The 11,931-nt window shown below is 36.3% G+C and overlaps 1 protein-coding gene across 3 annotated transcripts; it reads left to right on the top strand.

The window, feature by feature from the left end:
- Nucleotides 1–58: 58 nt before the first annotated feature.
- Nucleotides 59–10,877, top strand: ANKRA2 (ankyrin repeat family A member 2). 3 transcript variants are annotated; one of them, XM_081232423.1, is made up of 9 exons: nucleotides 59–549; nucleotides 2,966–3,358; nucleotides 4,212–4,370; nucleotides 6,055–6,120; nucleotides 8,108–8,205; nucleotides 8,711–8,836; nucleotides 9,130–9,196; nucleotides 9,702–9,782; nucleotides 10,356–10,877. In XM_081232423.1, exons 2-9 carry the CDS (start codon nucleotides 3,070–3,072, stop codon nucleotides 10,409–10,411), a joined length of 942 nt encoding a protein of 313 aa, XP_081088549.1. In that variant the 5' UTR covers nucleotides 59–549; nucleotides 2,966–3,069; the 3' UTR covers nucleotides 10,412–10,877. The 3 variants fall into 3 exon arrangements, with proteins under 3 accessions (XP_081088549.1, XP_081088548.1, XP_081088550.1); XM_081232422.1 differs by lacking the exon at nucleotides 10,356–10,877 and adding an exon at nucleotides 10,097–10,333; XM_081232424.1 differs by lacking the exons at nucleotides 59–549; nucleotides 10,356–10,877 and adding an exon at nucleotides 10,097–10,338 and having other exon boundaries at nucleotides 3,195–3,371.
- Nucleotides 10,878–11,931: the final 1,054 nt, after the last annotated feature.

Below are 11,931 nucleotides of genomic sequence, written 5' to 3'. Positions count from 1 at the left end.
GCCCTGGTGCGCAGGGGCGAGCCCGGTGGGCGGGACGATGGGGAGGAGGAGGCGTGGCCGGAGGGAGAGACCGAGGCCTGGCGCTAGTGAACCAGAGCTGTAGCCGAAGGGACGCTGTCTCTGTAGTATGGCTCAGTAAGGATCGCGCAGCGGCGGGAAAATACCTGGAAATCCCTCCCTGCAACAGCTTCGTCGGTGCGGCACATTTTTTGGCCGGAAACCGAAAGAAGAAATCGGAAGTGACGTCGCGGTCAAAACAAGCCGGGGGCTGGGGCCCTGCAGTGAATCTGGCCGCAGATGGAAAGGCCCGTCTCGCTGTGGGCTGTCGAAGGCGGTCGCCAGGCCTTTCGCTCCCACACGGTCGGCCTCCGGCCCCTATCCCCGGGACCAGCCCGCCGCGGTTGAGCCAGAGTTTCCGCCCTCCCTACCCGAGCCGCGCTGGGATTTTTCGGGCAGAGTTGGCGGGAGGCGACAGAGCGGACTTCCCTCCCTGCAACAGTCTCCCCTCCAGCGGGTTCCTGTCCTGGGACGCCGGGACACCTGTGGCCTGTGAGGCATCATTCATTTTCATAGCACCTTCCTGTCCTTGTAGGACAACTCCAGAATGAGGAAGAACCGGGGGGGCTCCTGTTACTAGCACCCACTGTGGATTAACCCAGTTGCCCGTTTTATTTCGTTAGGGTCTCTCTCCCCTTATCCCTGGGCTCTGACAGATTGAGGTGATCCTAGCTCTCCTTGGCCTTACCTCTTTTTCTCACCGCCTCCTCTTCTCGATCATCTTTTTTTTTTCCCCCTTCCTTTCTTATACTTCAAAAGTATGGCTTAACCAGTCAGTGTTGCTTCTCCTCTCTGGAGTGGTGCCAAGATAAGCGTTCTGTTTCCACTCCCTCCTCCCCCGAGTACATTTGCTCTTCTTCCCTCAAAGACTGGTAATTCCATGTCTAAACCCTGATCTGTAACATGGAAGATGTTTAGAATTGGAAAGAATATTAGAGATACCTATTTCAACCATCTTCATCTTATCTGAATAAAATGAGTCTTAGGAAACGTATATGATTTCTCTGTCCAGGGTTGCACAGCTAGTTGGTAGTGATGTTGGGAACGGAAAGCCAGAGCTAATCAGCAGATGTTGAGCATCTTGCAGGCTCATTTCAGGATAGAAAAGAATAGAACCTTTGTTAAGGTTCAGATCAGAAAATATTTATGCAGTACGTGATAGAACCAAGCACTGTTTGTGTGCAAAAATTAGTAAGAGTGCCCCCCCATCCTAGAGGAGTTTTCAATTTATTAGGAGTTTAAATGGAAATTTTTAAGAGAATGATAAATGCTAAAATAAAGATATATGCGGGTGCTGAGTGAGCTCAGGGGAGTTGCACTTCACCCAACTCTGGGTAGGAGTCTGTGGGAGATGGATCTTCCCTCAGGAAACACAGTTCATATCTTGTAATATACTTTTAAAGACCTCTGCGTTGCCCCTCCACCTCCATTTGAATCACAACTCATTTTCTGTTTTAGTCTCCTTCTTACCGTTTGCTGAAGTGTGTTGACTTTGTTACTTGTTAACTTTCTTTATTATTATTAGCGTTTATTATTTCTTCAACTCTTTCTCCCTTGGAAGTTTTGGATTAGTTTAGTGCTGCTTTTTCTTTTAACGAACAGGGTGATGGAGTTGTGAGCTCCTCTTTTCTCTTCTCTGTAGTGAACATAATGATTACCTGCCCTGACTACTCAGAGGATTGTTATAACGATCAATCTTGGAAGATGTTTTAAAACTGTAAAAGTGATTATCTATAAATGTATGATTTGCCAACCTTTGCTCCACTGTGGTCCTAATGCACTTTTCTCTGTTAGTTCCAATTAATGACAATTTTAAAACACCCTGCACCCTCAAAATTTCTGAGGCAGTAAGCCCTAACATGAAAAAATTAACTGGATGCTATTAATTTTCCTCTTGTCTCAGTGACTATATGTGTAAAACAATTATATGCCTTGGAGTTCTTCCATTTTTTTAGAAGCAATTTTAGGTACAATAATGAAATTTCTCTTGAAATTATATTAAGGTCCATAGGAAAGTGCCAGTGATTACCTTAATGAAAACTCTTTTAAAACAATAGTAAATGATTCAGTAACAGGTGTGCTTCTAACCTCTGTTTTGAGAGTTCGCGTTTATTGAGTTCATGTCTTGACAATCTATATTTGGAAAAAAATCAATAATTCTAATTTCTTAATACTTATTACAAAGATTGAGACCAAAAATTTTACTTAGATTATAATGTCCTAGAGATGCTAAAGCAAAGGAAGCCAGTCCATAATCTGTACACTTTATTTTTCATAAAAACCTGTATTAAGTTGCTAACACTTGATCTGAACAAAAACTGATTAATAAGTATGTCTTCAGTTCATCATAACCAAAACTTTGTAAAGCCTTTCACTATCCAGGAATCATGGATATTGTAGATGCTGATAGACTTGGGTACAACATGAGTTCTATCTTTTCTTAAATTCAAATTTTAACAGCATATTAAAAAATAAACCTCAGATTAGAGGTTAAAGTTTTTATATGAAAGTTTATTTTTGTTGTTAGCCTGATTTTTTAAAAATCCATCTGGCAACATTCAGGAATAGGAAAGGGGAGAAAAGGATAAGTAAAATTTGTTGGGACCTAGTGATGGCGGTGAGAATGTTACTGTATTTCATTTGGTCTTTGCCAGGGTCCTGTGAGGTTACTGGTGTATACCCATTTTACAAGTGAGACTGAGGCTTAGAGAGGTTGAGGAACTTGTACAGATTCACACAGCTAATAAATGGTGAAGCTTGAATTCAGACCCAGGTTTTTCTACCTCTGGAGATTGTATGGTTTCTATTATGTATAGGTGCTAATAAGAGTACTGCTTGCATACGTGATTGAAAATGATTATTTTGTATACATTAAGTTGATATAATACTTTTAATTTTTTTCTTTCAGATGTTTTAATACCCAAATTTGAAGAATACACTGTATGCCATTCTTATAAAACCAAGGGGAAGTCATGAAGAAATGTTTTAATTATTGAAACTACAGTTGAAATCATGGCTACATCAGCAAATTTGGATATTGGAGCCCAGCTGATAGTAGAAGAGTGCCCCAGCAGTTACAGTCTAACTGGCATGCCAGACATTAAAATAGAACATCAGCTGGACTCAAATGCAGAAGAAGGATCGGCTCAGGGTGTTGCCATGGGGATGAAATTCATACTGCCTAACAGATTTGATATGAATGTCTGTTCTCGGTTTGTGAAGTCCTTAAATGAAGAAGATAGTAAAAATATTCAAGATCAAGTTAACTCTGACCTGGAGGTGGCATCTGTCCTATTTAAAGGTTGAAAGTTATGGTATAAATATCTGCATTTGTTTTGTTTTTGTTTATTTATTTTTTATTTTTTTCCCTTTCTGATCATGAGATTTTGAGTTTGCGAAGAGTTTGGAAGTCATCTTTAATTATGATTTTCTAGAATCTCATAGAAACCAAAATCAAATAATTTCATGTTATATAATGTCCATAAGTACATGTTGATTTTTATTTCTTCCTTGACCTTTGTTTATTTACAAATTCTCTAATAAAGTTTATTATTGTACCTTTTAAAATTATAGGAGAAAAAAATTTTGTGCCTTTTGTAAATGAATTAACTCCATGAATATATGATTGGCATTAGCTTCCAATGCTTTAATACAGTGAAATCTGTCATCATATTGTAGATTTACTTTTATAACAATCTATCGAATAAAAAAACTAATCTCTGGATTAAATTGCTCAAGATTAATATTGATTTTTTTTTCTGGAACTTTTACTAGTACAGATTTTTTTTTTTTTTTTTTTTGCGGTACGCGGGCCTCTCACTGTTGTGGCCTCTCCCGTTGCGGAGCACAGGCTCCAGATGCGCAGTCTCAGCGGCCCTGGCTCACGGGCCCAGCCGCTTCGCGGCATGTGGGATCTTCCCGGACCGGGGCACGAACCCGTGTCCCCTGCATCGGCAGGCGGACTCTCAACCACTGCACCACCAGGGAAGCCCACTAGTACAGATTTTTTATGGCAAAAAATATGTATCACTTGAGAACCAGTTGAAGATATTATACATCTTGTATTTCTTTTTTAATGTAAACATTGACATAGAACTTTGAAATGCTTTGCTGTTAAACTATTGTTTTAATGTGTTTAAATTAATTTTACTTAGCTGAATGCAGTATCCATACATCTCCTTCTCCGGGAATTCAAGTAAGGCATGTCTACACTCCCTCTACAACAAAGCACTTCTCACCCATAAAACAGTCAACTACTTTAACCAACAAACACAGAGGAAATGAGGTCTCAACCACACCTCTGTTAGCAAATTGTAAGTATTTCCCACTGATGTATTAGAATATTGTTATTACTAATGTTATGGTTTCAAGAGTTTGGCTTTGAAACATTATTTTCATTAAATGCATATGCTATTTTGGAAAGCTTAAGTGATGTCCTGATAGTTTTAGTAATTTAAAACTCTTTCACATATTATTGCATATTCAAATACTTGATGTTTTATGTTTCTCTGTTGAGAACAAATACAGATTGAAATATTCTTAAAACCTTCATAATTTTACTATAAAAACAATGAGTTATTCTGAACTTTGTGCAAAGCAAGACATTGTGTTTTTGTGTTCTTGGAGTGCATTTTATAAACTAGATCACTGATCAACAAATGATTTGTAGTAAAAGCTGAGCGATGTCTACTATAATTTCAAATTTGAATATAATATGAATATGAAATCACCTCTTTAAAAACTTTGAATTTACAATTTTTAATGTAGAATTATTCTAGAAGAAATAAAATGAAAGTTTTTCTCTGTAAACTAGAAAATATTCTATATAGTATGGGTTTCTTAACGAGAGGAAACCAGTTAGCAATTTGATGTTAGGAATTATATTTGAGAATATAACATAAATGCATCTGTATTCTAAAGCATGGTGAAATATATGTTTTTACTTTGGAAACACTACATCCCTCCTGATTTTGAATTGTATACTGTAGCAGGTAAGCCAGAAAGAGTTCATGACTCTGACTCTACCTAAGAGCCATTTCTGTTTTATTTATGTAAATTTGCATATGCTTCCCAATTGCTTTCCTTTCTGTATTAAGGCCACCCAGTCATATCATCCAAAATCAAGGATCAAGTGATACTGATTTTTAAGATGAACTGTCATAGAACAGTACCTGTTTGGCTTTGTTTTAAAATAAAAAGATTGTCTTAAAATATTCCAACCATAGAATATATATATATATATATTTTTTGGCCACGCGAGAGTCTTAATGGGATCCTAGTTCCCTGACCAGGTACTAAACGCGGGGCCCCGCAGTGAAAGCGCTGAGTCCTAACCACTGGACCACCAGGGAATTCCCCAACCACAGAATTTTTGAAAAAAACAACTAGGGATCATGTGGTTCACATACCTCATGTTAGACAAAAATGTTTAATCAGGTCTCCAGGATCACACAGCTAATTAGCCACAAATAGGTCTGTACTCAAGAATTTCCTCTCAGCTAGTTTTTAATTTACTATCTTAGTCCTCCAAAAGTTAAGAAATACCCATGGCCTCTTGAAATAATGATATTTGGGACTTAAATGAATACAGTCAATTAAAAAGCAAGAGTCTTTTAGACCCAACTTCCTTATACTTCCTTATAAGTTTGGATAAAGAGATACCATGTTAAAAATTAAGTACCTAAACCATTTCTTTAATTCATAAGATCAGTAACAGTTTGCATTGTTAATAATCAAACAATTTGCATATTCACTGATAATAACACTTTGCAGATGTCAGAATTACCTTAAACATATATGAGTCAATTCTCAGACTCTTAGATATTTAAGGTAATTCTGACATCTGCAAATGTTAGGCTATATTTTAAGTTAGATTTTTTTAAACAATAAAATGATAGTTCGTGTTTTGGAAAGGAAAATTGCTACACAGACATGAACAATGAGATGATGAACGTGTACCTACAGATATACATGAAACTTTTTATGGTATTGTTTCAGCTTTGTCTGTTCACCAGTTGGCTGCTCAGGGAGAGATGCTCTACCTGGCTGCTCGTATTGAACAAGGTACTAGCCTATTTTTTAGATGTATTTAAAACAAATTTAATAGGATTTTTCAGATTTGTTATTGTTTTCTTTTTATACAAGAAAGTATAAAGACAAAAAAAATAGTTGCATAATCTCACCAGGCAGATAACCCAATAGATACTTAAAAAAAAATAGTAATATAAGGTATAGAAGTTAAAGCTTCCCTTACCACCCTCGCCTTTTCTGCAGAAGCAAACATTATAAGTTTCTTATATTTTCAGAAGACTTTTCTGGAAAATATTTATACTTGGGGCTATATGTGAGAGTATAGTATATATGTGCTTTTCTTTATTTACACAGAGAAAATATACACACTGCATTGCGCTTTACTTTTTTCACTTAAATTTTGAGACCTTTCCATATAAGCACATAAAGATCTATTTCATTCTTTTTAATAGGTCTGTGATTTTGCATTGTATTGCATATGCATATACTACGTTTTTTATTTTTTAACTAGTTCCCCTGGTGGTAGTTGATTCCAGTTTGTTTCTATTAAATAACAATATTGTTGGCATTCTTTTAAAGTATATCCATAGGGTAAATTCCTACAAGTATATTTGCTGGGTCAAAAGGTATATGAATTTTAATTTTTATATACATTGCCAGATGTTTGCCCTGTCCTCACACCAGAGTTAGAGTTTCTACTTCCCCATACCCTCACTGACACAGAATATTATCAGACTTTAATCTTTGCTAATCTTATGGGTGAAAAATGGTATTTCATACTGGTTTTGTTTGCCTTTTTAAAATTATGATCTATTTGAATTTCTTTTTGTGTGAACTGCCTGTTTTATATTGATTTATATGAACTCTTACCTAAATTAAAGAAGTTCACTTTTTGTTTATGTTGAATCTAGTTTTTTCCCAGCTTGCCATTTTTCCTTTGACTTTATGATGTTTTCAAACACAGGCTTAACATTTTTAAGAGGTAAATTTATTCTTTTCCTTGTGACTTCTGAGTTTTATATCTTGCTTAGAAAAGATTTCCTATTCCAAGATTATAAATAAATTCACTCATACCTTATTCTAGAACTTCTGTGGTTTCTTGTTTACATTTCAATCTTTGACCCATGTGGAATATGTTTTGGTGTAATGAGGTAAAGGTGGAGCTTTACTTTTATTTTCATTTTTCAAAAAGTTAGCCAATTGTCCCAACATTATCAGTTGAATGCAGGGCATATGATTAAAGAGTGGGTTTTTTTAAATCATGTCATTCTTTTATAAGAAGGACTTCATCATTATATTCCTATTTGTTTATAAACATTTGAAGGTTTTATTCTCAATCTACTAAATAAATTTAGGGAAAAAACTGTGGACTTTATACCTGGTAGACTGAACCTAGGGAACAAAATGGGTTTTGAGGTAGAATTGCATAGAAATGTATTCAGTCTTCATTCATATTATATTATGTTAGCAAACCACCAAAAATTTTAAGAAACTCAAAGGCAGCAGTATTGGCTAGAGAGTAAAAATAGCTTTACTAATTTGGGGCTTTTTATAATGTGTATTTATGTAATGAATGCTAAGGGCTATCGTATAACTTCATTTTTATTGTGATCCTCCCAGCTAACTACGAGATAAGCAAGGTATTATTCTGGATATTAGAGGAATTAAATGACATGCCCAGAATCACACTGCTAGAAAGTGACAGTCAGGATTCAAACTCTGGTCTCCTGATTCTGAGTCCAGTGTTCTGTGGACTGCCCTGCACCTAGCATTATGTTGTGTCTGGTAGTTTATACTTTAAATAATATGCTATTTGAACTCAGCTACATACCTTGAGGCACAGTTTAATACATTGAGACTGCAAATTGCAAAAACACACAGCACTTCAGTGAACACCAGTCAGCACAACGTGAACCTCATTGGGTAATATAGTCACTTTTTTAGAATACCAGTATTTTCATAGAGATATAAATATGTGGTTGTTAAATTAGATCACAAAAATTGCTTTTCTTTTAAATAGAAAATGTTATCAATCACACGGACGAAGAAGGATTTACTCCTCTGATGTGGGCTGCAGCACACGGGCAAATAGCTGTGGTAGAGTTTCTACTTCAGAATGTAAGGAAAATGCCTCAGAAAATGTATATGTACAGTTACTTAAGTTCAGTTAAGTACTTAGTAAAGTTTTTACATCTCCAGCCAGCTAGATGTAATGGTAGAGGATCCAAAAACTGTTTACATGCTCTTCATATTCTTGTGGAGCTTGCATCTGGTTGAGCAGGCAAGTGTAGTCATCCATGAAGCTGGAGAGAGAAGTGAATGCCCAGCCCCGCTAAGCACGATGGGAACAAAAGTCCTGTCAGCCCTGTAGGAGAAGCTTCTTGGAGAAGATACAATTTAACTCCAGAGTGACAAGATAGTTAGGATTGAGGTAGCGGGAGGAAGGCAGGCCTTCAGACAACCTTGATAACAGAACGTCCAGGAGTAGAAGTTTGTATTCTTTCTTTATTAACCCCAGAACATTACCTGACCTAAGTGTTGAACTGTAATTATTATTGACAGAAGTAACAATATTCTTGTTTTCATAAACTGAAAAGTCTTTTATCTCTATTTCCCACTGCAGGGTGCTGATCCCCAGCTTTTAGGAAAAGGTCGAGAAAGTGCACTGTCATTAGCCTGTAGTAAGGGCTACACAGATATTGTCAAAATGCTGCTGGATTGTGGAGTTGATGTAAATGAATATGACTGGGTGAGTCTGTAATACTGATTTTTAAATTACTGGAACAAACTCTAGGATTTATTTGGTTTGGGGTGATATAATAAGCTTTAGTAAACCCTTGGAAGAATAATTAATTACCTTAGTTAATTAAACAGCTGGGAGAAAAAGTTAATGTCCTAAACTCAATTATTAGTTCTGATTTAAGTATTCTTCACAAAATATTAAAATTACCTTAAACTACTTTTACATGCCCAATTCACAGGAGCATTAAATTATTTGAATCTTGCTCACCTTGAAAAACTAAATCACCTTTCCTTTTGCAGAATGGAGGGACGCCTTTGCTTTACGCTGTACATGGAAATCATGTGAAATGTGTAAAAATGCTCTTAGGTAAGCAGATAAGAGTGGAAATATTTAGAAAACGCCATATGAAGACATTATTTTTTACAAGCTAGCCTCAGGAGAATCCTGAACTATTATTAAATACGTTATTCACCCCTGGAGCACCTGCTGCCCTAAGGTTCCCATGTAAGCTGTAGCTCCATCACACAGCATGCCTGCAATCGCAGTATCTGTCCTTATTGCTTTCCTTTTAGGGATCACATGCGAATCCTCGGCTCTTTTCTCTGTCCACAGTGTCTAAGCCTGAGTGCTGTCTGTAGTGGTGTATTAGTTTCAGTTGCTCTAAAGAATGCCTGTATGTTTGAAGTGTCTTCCCTCTGACCCACCAGAGTGAATTCTATGCCCTCTGTGTACTCTATACTTTGTCAGACCATCCTGAAAATACCTTCCAAATTTGCGGAAAATCTGTCCCGCTATTTGCACATGAGCCAGTGATAGACAAACATATCCATATTTTCATTTTATTTATGTAGATTTTTCTGTTTTGGTACAGAAAATGGAGCTGACCCAACAATTGAAACCGACTCTGGATACAATTCTATGGATCTAGCTGTAGCCTTGGGCTATAGAAGTGGTAAGTGGTTTAGAACTCTCAGGTTTCATTTTAGTAAAGTTCTATAATAATACAAACCAGTGGTCCAAACTATTCTCATCACTTGCAGTTATAGAACATGCATGTTATCCTAACTCCTGACATATACTTTCAACTGTGGGCAAAATCAATAGATTCCTACAAAGTCTAGAAATGAGTTTGTTACTATTACTTTTCACCAACCCAAATAATTAGTTGCTGGAGGATACGTGTACACCTATTTACAAGATGTGTTTAACATTTCATAGCAAACTATTTATAAAATGCTTTATAGTTGCCCTTTCTCTGTTCCTCAGAACAGCCTTGTATTCTGGACTCTCCTTCAGTTTCAAAATTTAGAAACCAAGAACAGAAAACCCAGTAACTTGGACAATTACTAAAGTCAGTGACAGACTAAGTTTGAAGTATTGCATTGTAATCTTATTGCCCTCAGACTATGATTATATCCTAATTAGAAATTATTTTAGGAAAACGTTGGTGATGTTAAGTTGAATTTGATAGTTTTTAAAATTTTGTAATCAACATGCTATTGTCTTGATCACCTGTGTGTTCTAGTTCAACAGGTTATTGAGTCACATTTACTGAAACTGCTTCAGAACATCAAGGAGTAGACATAGTCATCAGAAAGTGTTGTCTGCCCTTCCGTTTACTTTTGGCCCTTATAAATGATAGTTTTGTTTACTTATAAATTTTTACCTCAGTTGCAATATTGACTGATTTTTAGTAAGTTTTAATAAATATTCCTCTGAGTAATTCTCTGGTTTATAATAAAATTAATGTTGATGCTTTTTTATAAATGTGTTTTACCGCATATTTAAAATTATAAATGAGTGTTTTGTGGCATGTAAATTTTTATGGTACAGATAGTTATCTGTGTTTGTATCAAGTGCTGTAATTTAACATTTTCGGAAATTATTCTGCCCTATTCATCTTCACTCTTGTATTAACTCATTGACTTTATATAGAGATTGCTATAAATCCATAGGAAAAAAATTTGTTATTATTAAATTTAAAAATGCACAGTGTGGTTGTTTACAAAATGATATTATAAATGAATAAAGTACTTTTCTTCTGTTAGTTTGCATGCAGGTTGTTCTTTTTACATTGCATAAGATTATTAAGGTATCTCTTTGGGATTTTTAGTTTAACCCTTCTGTCCTGCCAGGATACTCCATTAGATCAAACAATATAATTAAAATAAACTGAATGTTAATTAGTCAACAAAGACTTATTGATTGTCAGTTCTAGAAGTATATTGAGAATATTCTTCCCTTGTGAATAAGTCTTCAGTAGGAAAAGCCCTCTGTGAAAGAGAACTCATTTCTTCAATAAAAGTCAGATACTCTTTAATTCCACTAAAGGAGCATTATAAACTCGTGCTACACCAACATTTGGAAGAAAGCCACGAGCTAGAAGTTGACATGACCACTGAGCGTGGGACTTGGGTTAAATCACTTCATCTGGAAAATAGGTGTGATATCAGTTATGACAGTTGGGTTGTAAACCACATAAACTTGATCTAGCTAATTTAAGCAAAAAGGAATTAATGGAAAGACACAGAATGGAAGGAAAAGCTGAAGAAGCAGGCAATACCAAAGGGATGAAACTAGGCCAGGGATCTCAATCAGGAAGTCATGGCCAGTCATTTTGGATGCCGCTTTGGTAATGCTTAAATCCCCTTTGTTTATCATTCTGCTCGGGATTAAATTTTCCAGGAGGCAGAAATCTATTTAGCATGGGATATAAATGCACCACTGTATGGAGCTGAGGGGAGAAGGGGATGACTGGTTAACAACCTACCATTGCCCCCAGACCACCTGGAAAGCAGGAGGCCTAAAGGAAAACTACAGGAAGAAAAAAATGATTGATAGATGTTCACTCTAAAGGCAAGCTAAATCATACGTGAAAATAGTACTAATGCTTCCCCCCTTGTCAGGCATATGCTTTAAATCGATTTTACCTAAAACCATTCACCCTTCCATTTGGTTCCTTTTCTTATTGATGGCATATTATCCATGAAGTGTTTGTTACTTCCTGTTCATATTATAAAGTAACAAAATCCAGTGATCCCTTTGGGCACATCACTCAGTATTGTTTGCAAGTGCTCTCCGCAACTGAACAGCAACCAAAC

Source organism: Mesoplodon bidens (genome assembly GCF_964165515.1).
Source record: "Mesoplodon bidens genome assembly, chromosome: 4".
NCBI lineage: Eukaryota > Metazoa > Chordata > Mammalia > Artiodactyla > Ziphiidae > Mesoplodon > Mesoplodon bidens.
Note: the sequence above shows the minus strand (reverse complement) of the source record. Positions and strands in the feature narration are given on the sequence as shown.

What these genes read in the sequence shown, in the direction of transcription:
- ANKRA2 (XM_081232422.1), top strand. Translation starts at nt 3,070, where the DNA reads ATGGCTACATCAGCAAATTTGGATATTGGAGCCCAGCTGATAGTAGAA. An exon ending in GGCATCTGTCCTATTTAAAG is followed by an intron (nt 3,359 to 4,211) that starts GTTGAAAGTTAT and finishes AATTTTACTTAG; the next exon opens with CTGAATGCAGTATCCATACA. An exon ending in CACACCTCTGTTAGCAAATT is followed by an intron (nt 4,371 to 6,054) that starts GTAAGTATTTCC and finishes GTATTGTTTCAG; the next exon opens with CTTTGTCTGTTCACCAGTTG.